The sequence below is a fragment of the Portunus trituberculatus genome, chromosome 41, assembly GCF_017591435.1.
Source record: "Portunus trituberculatus isolate SZX2019 chromosome 41, ASM1759143v1, whole genome shotgun sequence".
NCBI classification, from domain to species: Eukaryota; Metazoa; Arthropoda; class Malacostraca; order Decapoda; family Portunidae; genus Portunus; species Portunus trituberculatus.
In genome coordinates this window covers 27,915,728-27,925,727 of record NC_059295.1, presented here as the reverse complement: position 1 = coordinate 27,925,727, position 10,000 = coordinate 27,915,728, and the positions used below count along the sequence as shown (strand labels likewise).

Below are 10,000 nucleotides of genomic sequence, written 5' to 3'. Positions count from 1 at the left end.
TGACGACAACTACCAACTTAAGAACACAAACAAAAACGCCTTAAGTTAAATCTCTCTCTCTCTCTCTCTCTCTCTCTCTCTCTCTCTCTCACACATACTTATTAATTTGTCTGCTAACACGTCTCAGTATAGTTTTATATGCGTAATCTCGCCAACAGAAGTTAAAATCCAACGTTAGTGTCTTCTCATAAGTTAACTCACCCTAGTGTTTACGTGCACCTCACCAAGAAGATAGCATGTTTTAGCCCCTTCAGTACTGGGACGCATTTTGACCTTGAGTTTTGGATGGCATTAGACGATTCTGTTGACAATGGGAAGGGTTTATGTAGGTCAGAAGATTAATGGCTGCAGTCTTCACTATTTTAATCCCACACATGAGTTTCCGATGCTGTAAAAAAATCACCAAATAGTGAGCAGAAAGAATAAGAAAACGTGTTGCGGTACAGAAAGGGTTAATCACCGCATTACTTTTAACAAGAACACAAGCGCCATAGGATTAACGTTATGAGCGAGAGCAGTGTCAAAATAAACATACCAATATAAAGATACTCTGCCACCAAAGCATTTCGCCGCAAAATCATATGAATACACTGCAACATATTTTTTTTTTTTTTTCATGTAGAGGGGAAAGCTGACCAAGGGCAACATAAAGCAAAAAAAATAAGAACACTTAATCGCTAGTTCCCTTGCAGGTCTGACTGAGAGAGTTAGCCAAAAGAAAGGGATAAATGTCTATGTAGTATTAGTTGTTACTGTCCTGAATCATGTCTTCATTACCTTATTAAGAGAGTAACAAGGACTATACGCTATCGGAAAATGAAAATACAATCAAGAAAAGCTAACCGGTCCACGTAATGTTAGTTGTTACCGTCCTAAATCATGTCTTCGTTACCTTATTAGGAGAGTAACAAAGATTCCACACGATCAGAAGGAAAGAAATATAATGAAGAGAAGCTAACCGGTCCACGTAATGTTAGTTGTTACCGTCTTGAATCATGTCTTCGTTATCTTATTAGGAGTGTAACAAGGATTCCACATTATCAGAAGGAGAAAATATAATCAAGAGAAGAAAACCGGTCAGTCCATCGTGGCCTTTGAAATACTCCGTGGAAGACCAGAGCGTTTCACTGTCCTTTGGTGGTTGACTCGTTAAGACCTGTATTCTGAAACGCTTTGCTCTCTCACCACGACTATTTTCCAAGGCCACGGAGAGAGAGAGACGATTAGTGGTGTTTTCAAGAGTATTTATCCAGTTAGTAATGTAGAAATCTTGTCAGTCTGCCTCTGGAACTGTAAAAACACCTTAAATACTCATGTAAATTTAGATAAACCCTTTCGAAATAACGGAGGTGAGGCGCTGAAGCGTTTGAGAATGGGCCAATGTCCCACTAATCCCCCTGAAGTCAAGTGATAAGATAGCGGACTATACCTTAATATAAAGTAAGAGGCTGCTGTTTTGAAAGGTGTGACGAGAGAGAGAGAGAGAGAGAGAGAGAGAGAGAGAGAGAGAGAGAGAGAGAGAGAATGTAGGAGTATATTATTGTTCTCGTCTTTCTCGTCCTTCTATCCTTTTCCTCTTCCTCTTCCTCCTTCGTCATAGTAATCTCCTTTTTCTCCTTTTTTTCTGATTACTTGTTCTTATTATTGCCACTACTACTACTACTACTACTACTACTACTACTACTACTACTACTACTACTACTACTACTACTACTACTACTTGAAACAGTATAATGAGACGCCGATAACAATAACGAGAGAGAGAGAGAGAGAGAGAGAGAGAGAGAGAGAGAGAGAGAGATAACCAGGACAGGAAGTGGCAACTACTACATAGGGCAGAATGAAACAATGAAACAACGCCAGTAGTAACATTGTATTAGTAGTAGTAGTAGTAGTAGTAGTAGTAGTAGTGATAATAATAGTAGTAGTAGTAATAGTAGTAGTAGTAGTAGTAGTAGTAGTTTTAGTAGTAATAGTAGTATGTCCAAAGAAGAGGAAGAAGATGAAGAGGAGGAGGAGGAGGAGGAGGAGGAGGAGGAGGAGGAGGAGGAGGAGGAGGAGGAGGAGGAGGTGGTGGTGGTGCAGGTGGTGGTATGGATAACGGAGGAGGAAGAGGAATAACAATAGAAATTAATATGAAAACATGAGAAAAACCAGAATAATTTTCTTACATTCTCTCTCTCTCTCTCTCTCTCTCTCTCTCTCTCTCTCTCTCTCTCTCTCTCTCTCTCTCTCTCTCTCTCTCTCTCTCTCTCTCTCTCTCTCTCTCTTTTCTAAGGATGTCTCACGCCACTCTTCCACTCCAGTAATTTAATCTATGGGATAACAACTTCTTCCTTCGTGTTACCTCCTGTGGCGAAACAACAACAATAGCAACAACAATACCACCACCACCACCACCACCACCACCACCACTACTCTTGTTGCTGCTGTCCTTGTAAACATTATCGTTGTTATTATAATCACCTTGAACATCACCATCACCACAGTCACCGTCATTATCTCCATCACCAATCACACAATTTAGAAAGCATGAAAAGACCTTGAACAGTGTATTACGAACCATTTGAAAGGGATGGGTTGCGTGGACAGGGTGTGGGGTGTGTGGTGGTGTGGGGATGGGTGAGGTGTTCGCAGGAGTGAGGGAGTGTGGGTAGTGGGTGGAGTCGTTATGATTGGTCAGATTGTCTCGGTTGGGAAAGGAAGAGATTATCATTAGGCGTTGTGTGTCCTAATGGTAATTTTGTGGCCTTGTTGAATCATCCTGGATAGTTATCTTTTCATTATTATTATTATTATTATTATTATTATTATTATTATTATTATTACTATTTTATTTATCTATTTTTTTAAATCATTAATCATTTACTTTTTTTACGTGGGTGTGTCTGTGTTGTTGCTGTAAATGTATTGTATTGTATTCATTTTCCTTTTGCTTTGCCTTTTTTTCTTACTGAATATGATATACGGTAAGGTTACATTTTTTCCCTGTGTGTGTGTGTGTGTGTGTGTGTGTGTGTGTGTGTGTGTGTGTGTGTGTGTGTGTGTGTATGCTGCTATTTGAAGTATTATATATTCATTTTTCTATTTGTGTTTGCTTTTTCCTTGTGTTATAATTTACAATAATGTTATTCTTCCCCTACTGACTACATGCCAACACTTGTGAACCCGTTCCATATCTGTTTATGAGATGCAGAATTACGGCGTGGCAGCCAACACTGTCTCAAGAGCAACGTTTTGAGACGCCATTCATTATGATATTGTGGTTGAAAAGGCGTTAGATAACAATGCTAAGGCGCCACTCCACTCATCTGGTGCTTGCAGACTAAAGCAGGGAGAGATGACGTAATGAAACAGTTGCACTTACTTGGGCCACCATGCCGGGGGCGTGCACGATGTACTTGTACGATTCCCTCTTCTTCTGCAGGTCATGCTTCCTTGCCTCCAGGCTGATGTCGAGCTGGGGCAGGCACACCCCATACTCATCGAAGAGGTAGTCGTTTCTTGCCGCGACCCAGCGGTGGATGGGGAAAAAGTACACTGTCTTTTCCTCCGCGGCGTTCTCCTTTATGTAAGCTGAACCCAGAAAGTTCCTGACAGTTTTGGCAGCGTGATCCTTGGAGATCTTTCGCTTGTTGTTGTTGCGTCGGTCCTCTATGTGGATGTAGTCACAGAACCAGTCGTCAGCGATGCCTTGACTGTCTCTGGAGAGCCTGATGCGCGCCACTCTGCCAAACTCTTCGGGACAGTCCACTTTGTAGGTGTCCCGCTTGGAGCGTTCTAGGTCATTGTACAGAATCTTGTCCAGCTTGAAGCGTGGCGTGGCGCGTCCTTTCTCATCCTCCAGCACCACCCAAACGTTGGCGTCTGTGCCGGCACCCTCCTGGTCCCCGGTCTTCACCATCAGTTGGAAAGCTTTCTTCATGTCGTCGTCTGACTTGTCGTCGTGGTCTTGAGAATCTGACGTCCCTGAAAAACTTCTTGTTCTATATCTTCCGGGACAAGACTCTCCTTCTGAAGCGCCACCGATCAGCACTACGCGTCGGGATAGTACGGGCCTTGCTGAGGAAAAGGAAGTGTGAGGACGACACAGAGGTGGCGTTGATGCGAGGAGGTGACGAGAGGCTGTGGCGGGGAACAAGCAACCGTGTCCGCGTGCCGACAGTACACTGGAGAGGCAGTGGGCGTCAGAGTGTGTCTTATCAGAAGATAACTCGGCACTGCCTTTATAGTGGAGTGTCGGGTAAAACGTGTTAATCCACCTCCCGGACACCAGTTGGCTGGCTGCTGCCGGGCTCACGTGGAAGTTACGCGTGAAGGGGCACGTCACGCCACGTCCTTTCCACACACCTGCTGGGCCTCGCAACACACATCTGCAAGGAAAAGAGTGCTCAATTACAAACTGGGAGAGAGAGAGAGAGAGAGAGAGAGAGAGAGAGAGAGAGAAAGCATAATAATATATATCAGCGGCACTCCTTCATCCTAGATACTGCCTATCCAGTCCCTCAGACCCCAGCCCCTCCCCACCCCGCTCCGTCCAATCCCGTCCCGTCCTTTCCCTTTACGTGGAATGGAGCAATAAATGGGACACGGTAACCCTTAATACTAGTTGTTGTTTTTTCTATAGGCCATGCCACTCTACTATCTTAAGTCCTCCTCCTCCTCCTCCTCCTCCTCCTCCTCCTCCTCCTCCTCCTCCTCCTCCTCCTCCTCCTCCTCCTCCTCTTTACATATCTGTAGTCACTCAGTCTCTCTCTCTCTCTCTCTCTCTCTCTCTCTCTCTCTCTCTCTCTCTCTCTCTCTCTCTCTCTCTCTCTCTCTCTCTCTCTCTCTCTCTCTCTCACACACACACACACACACACACACACAGCTTAAGCAAGGTTCACGTAACACTTTTTTCCCTTTTTTTCTCCCAGAATTACAGACATTAATCACAACCAGGGATTTTTGAACGAGTGTTGCAATCTCGTACACGACAAGAACCCCATGAAGGAGAATGTCACTGTTTTCCCGCGTCACTTCATGTCACATTATCGCGTCTCTTGGGCTTCCCGTGTCGCTGTTGACTGCATTGTTCATTACTCGCTCATGAATCATAGCGGAAGTCAAACGTTTACATTTACACGACGTTTTACATATATAGACTCAACGAAGCAAATAAAAACATAAGAAAATAAGGAAAGCAGCAAGATGTCGTCAGGCCTACACGAGGCTGTTCCTATATGAAATTTGTCTAATCTGCTTAGCGGTTCAACACTAAAAACCGTATTACTGAATATATTCTATTCATTAACCACTATTTCAGAACCAGCTCCTTCCTGTCTTTTTGTTCTCAATCTAGCTTTACTGTCAGATTCCTCTCAACTTGCGCCTCTGAAAGGAATTTAAGGTAAAAAGCTTCAGGTTCCTGTCATAAGTAATATTCTTCGTTTGTATCTTTTCAGAGCTATTCTCTGCGCTGATTCTGATAGACCTGTACGCTTCCTGTAATATGGTCATTAATTATTCATTCTTACTTTCCTCATACACTTCACTGCAACGTAGGAAACTGTAAACAGTACTATTCGATTCATGGTGAGCCATTTCCACGAATTTAATTCATTCATATGTTCAACTTACTTTCTCAATAAACCCTTTTCCCGTGTAGTGAACTGTGCATTTTCTTATTTTGCCACTTTGTGTGAAAGACATCTACTTATTGACGGGAACTTATTGACACGACACAATACTTCTACAGCAGCGGTTCTCAGACACTTTCAGCTTGTTACCCAATTTAACCTCTCACACTAAGCATATTAACCCTTTCACAAAATGTCAACAAAATACTTTTGGGTTACCACACACTTTGATACATATTTCTTGTTTTCTAAAACTGTGTATTAGTTTTTTTTTTGTCACTAGAATCATAAAGAAACACCTTTAAAGATCCTTGCAACTTCAACGAGAACCTTTTGAATGCAGTCTGGGTGAGGTGCAGAACGTTCTAGAAATGTGGTTCACACTAGATAAGAGCAACTCATGGCACAAATCAGGCGAGGAAACCAGACAGTGATGGAGCAAATTTTTCATCTTCAACCAAGGATATAATGATGAATGTACAACAAATTTCACACCGCAGATGATGAAAGAAAAGAGACGAATATCAGAAGATAAAACATAGAATATTTCAAGGTTACCCCTCTTCTGAATCTATAACAGCATTCCTTCACGTTCCTACTCCCCCCTCCTCTCCCACATCGTCCCACTGCGTGAAGGCCTCCATAGACGTTACGACCACAGATAACGCTTTCCTACTTTTTTTTATACCATGTGGGCTTTTCACGGGAATTTATGGGCTAAAGGAGATACTTTTTTGGGATACCTCCTATCTCAAAGCCTACCCGCTAGGAAATCGTTGCCCCTAGTGAGGAAGCCCAGCCTACACTCGGACCGTGGACAGGATTCGAACCCGTGCGCTTGGAGACCCTTCGGATCCCAAAGCACGCATGGTTCCACTGTACCAAGTCCCCCGACTTATGAGATTATTTTGAAATACTTCTACGCCTCACCTCCACTACATACCATAACCTCTAATTGAAGTTGCGCTGGTGTGTAAGGCTGTTTTCATGATATTTACGACAGGTTAGTAAAGTGTCTACAATACTAACAGAAAAAAAAACACTCCTGTAAAATCCTCATCATCATCTTTGGGGCTTTTAACCTCCACAGTACTAGGACACATTTTCACCTTGTGATTTCTATACGATCAGGCAATTTTTTTTTTTTTTTTTTTTACATTAGTAAAGGTCTATGGAGGTCAGAAAATTCATAGCTACAGTCTTCACTATTTTAATCCCCCACATGAGTTTCTAAAGCTGTATAAAATCACCAAATAGTAAGCAGAATGAATATGGAAACGCGTCAAGGTATTGAAGTGGTTAATAACAGTCGTAATGAGAGAGCTAATCCACCGCCACACATTGATCCCCAGGTTTACCCAGCACATATTACCTTTATTACACTCAACCGACAAAGCTATCGGTCTACGTCGCACGGAAACCCTAGGCTGTCTCAAATACAGATAGCGACCATCAGAGCCACTTACCCAGGGACGGCGCGGCAAAGCGTGATGGACATGGCCTATCGCTGCTGTTAATGTTACTGGCGCTGCCGGTGACGCAAACGGTGGTGGTGGTGGGGTAACTGAAGCTGATGTCTCCTTCCCTTCCTCGCTCGAATGGAAAAATTGCAGTGCGACGTGGGTTGTGAGCTGAACTGCTTATATATATATATGTGTGTGTGTGTGTGAGTGGCGCAAGACGTCTACCGAGCGTATCGTGCAGCGTCTCAGGCTATACAATGAATGGAGCATTGAATTTTCCTGTGACAGTTTGTGCTTGAGGTGTTGCGATTGTTTGTTTTGCCTTCTGTGATGTTTCTTTCCAGGTGCTTTTTGTCTCTGCTTGTGTGGGGAAAGTGAAAGGGTCACACTACAATGCGGCATCCCTCATCAATGTATTCTTGAAGGTAATCCTCTCAAAGACTTTCCTGGTTCCTTCTCTTCCTCGCACTCATCCTTGGCATCCTCCGCATTCCATTGTGTTCCGCTCTCTCTTTTTTCATTACCTTCATCCTATTATTTATTTCCTCTATCGAGTTTTTCTATGCTATAATTTACCTTAAGCTTATTCTCTGCCTCACCTCACCCATACTTACCGTTTTAGTTCCCGTTTAGTCATCTTACATCGAAAATCTTTTGGTACACGAGTAGTGGCGCGCCTGGCAGAGGTGGGCAGTGTGTGAGTACAGTAGTTGTGCATACAAGGAGTGTCTGTTGTATATCTATTGGTTTTATAATTGTCCAGTTGAGGATGTGCGGAACAGGAATTTGTTGTTGTAGTTGTTAATGAAGAACTGTGTAATTGTTAATGTGAAGTAAACTTGCTAATGGTTTTGATTGCCAGATAGATAAATATGTAAACTGTTTCTTCAGTCCATTGTTTGGTTGATTGATTGACTTCATGGCAATGTTTGTGTGGAGGTGACTGGAAGACTAAATATGGGGACGAATGGGAGTTCTCTCTCTCTCTCTCTCTCTCTCTCTCTCTCTCTCTCTCTCTCTCTCTCTCTCTCTCTCTCTCTCTCTCTCTCTCTCGTAGATTGAATAAATACAGATGCAATTGTTGGAGTCTTTTTTGAGTAATATTAACTTAGATTTTCCTTCAGAGAGAGAGAGAGAGAGAGAGAGAGAGAGAGAGAGAGAGTGTGTGTGTGTGTGTGTGTGTGTGTGTGTGTGTGTGTGTGTGTGTGTGTGTGTGTGTGTGTGTGTGTGTGTGTGTGTGTGTGTGTGTGTGCGTGTGTTCACGAGTTCACATTCCCACGAAATCCAGTCAGAAAACTACATCATTAAACTATTACCGTCATGCACATCGCAACAAATTACTGGGAAATATCATAATGAAATTGCGTCTCTTCACAGGTTGGCGTCAGTCTATCAGTCAGTCAGTCAGTTAACTAGTCAGTCAGTCAGTCAGTCAGTCAGTCAACTAGTCAGTCAGTCAGTCAGTCAGTCATTTAGTCAGTCAGTCAGATTAGCAGGTACGAGGAATGGTGTAGAGTGTAGTAGAGGCAGTGGGATCCATATCTCGTTTCTTGTCTTATCAAACTTGGCCTTCATTCAGTGCCTCTTGTGACCTTTATCCTGTTTCACCGTATTTTTTTTTTTTATTTTTATGTATCACTTCATTTCGCTTACTTTTTCTTTTTTTCCTTTCTTTGATAAATGGGCTTGTCTGCTCTTTTTTTTGGCTTTCCTTCTTTTTGTGATATTTGTGTGATTAGTTTCTTCTTTCCTCACTTCAAGCATCGCCGCACTATCAGATTTTCAACCCCTTAAAAACTTAACATTTCTTGCCCATCACACACGCCGCCAGCTCGGGATCCCAATTTTGTACGAGTGCCGCTCTGCTGACACAAAGGCATAACACTTAAGATACAGGCTCTTGGAATGATAGAAATAGAGAAGACTTGTACGTATGTATTATGAATGCTGTTGATAATGTTTGCGTAATTCATCTTATACATATTTGCTTATTAAAGGCATGTCAAGAGGCTGACTTTATTATCAACATTTATAAGTGTTTATGTAATTCTTCATATACGTGTTACCTCATTCAAGGTATATCAGACAGACAGACTTCATGTCACGAGGCCATCAGTTACTCGCACTACCTCGATGATTTTCAAGGGAATGATGAGAGCAGAGAGTAGTGGAGATCATTATCCTTTAGTTTCTCCGGTGTATTACTTTTTTGCTTACTTTATTTTACGCATTAGGGGAACTGTCCTACAAATAATATGGTTAAAAAGGAGTTCACTCATGATTCCATTTTTTTACCTTCTCCGTCTTATTTAAATTGTATATCTGAGCGAGAATTACTTAAGTTTTCCATTTCTCGTGACACTTTGTATAACATTGTGCAATGTCACTGTGTTATACCTGTGCATTGTGTGACAGAACAACAAGACAGTTGAACACTTTTCAACTGCAAAAGAGTGAACAATATTGTGAATGCAACAAAATGTCTAGTTTTAAAAAATGGTAAATTCATTGTACACATTTTAAATGTTAAATGCAAAGTATTTTTTTTTTTCACAAATCAACATCGCTAGCAACGTCAACAGTAATTGTTACAAATGTAAAATGCTGATGCACACACGCACACACACCTACACACACACACACACACACACACACACACACACACACACACACACACACACACACACACACACACACACACACACTAGAACGCTTAGGGGCGTATAAAGTTTGGCACCATCACGGTGTGTTGACACTGTTAGTATGTCTTATGAGAACAAAAGAAAAGTCTTTAAGGTTATCGAATGTTATTTCTTTTATTACTGAACACAAAAACAAATTATTTTGTGTACATTATCAAGAATGACTGTTTTTCTTCTACACTACCTTATTCCAAACATAGGTGATCACTGAACTTTA

At 42.0% G+C, this 10,000-nt stretch overlaps 2 protein-coding genes across 5 annotated transcripts in view; one reads left to right on the top strand and one right to left on the bottom strand.

The window, feature by feature from the left end:
• Nucleotides 1-10,000, top strand: part of LOC123516867 — a 130,325-nt gene that overhangs the window by 44,222 nt on the left and 76,103 nt on the right. The gene's annotated exons all lie outside the window — the stretch shown is intronic.
• The window catches only part of LOC123516860 (allene oxide synthase-lipoxygenase protein-like), a 96,719-nt gene that overhangs the window by 51,435 nt on the left and 35,284 nt on the right, over nt 1-10,000 (bottom strand). Inside the window, exons 1-2 of one of the 4 annotated variants that reach the window (XM_045276565.1) lie at nt 7,085-7,232; nt 3,368-4,373 (exon numbers count right to left, since the gene is read on the bottom strand). In XM_045276565.1, coding sequence (XP_045132500.1) covers nt 3,368-4,373; nt 7,085-7,116 — 1,038 coding nt within the window. In that variant the 5' untranslated portion in view covers nt 7,117-7,232. Of the gene's footprint in view, nt 1-3,367; nt 4,374-7,084; nt 7,233-10,000 lie in introns of those variants that run through there. The other 3 variants (XM_045276566.1, XM_045276564.1, XM_045276568.1) reach the window with 3 other exon arrangements.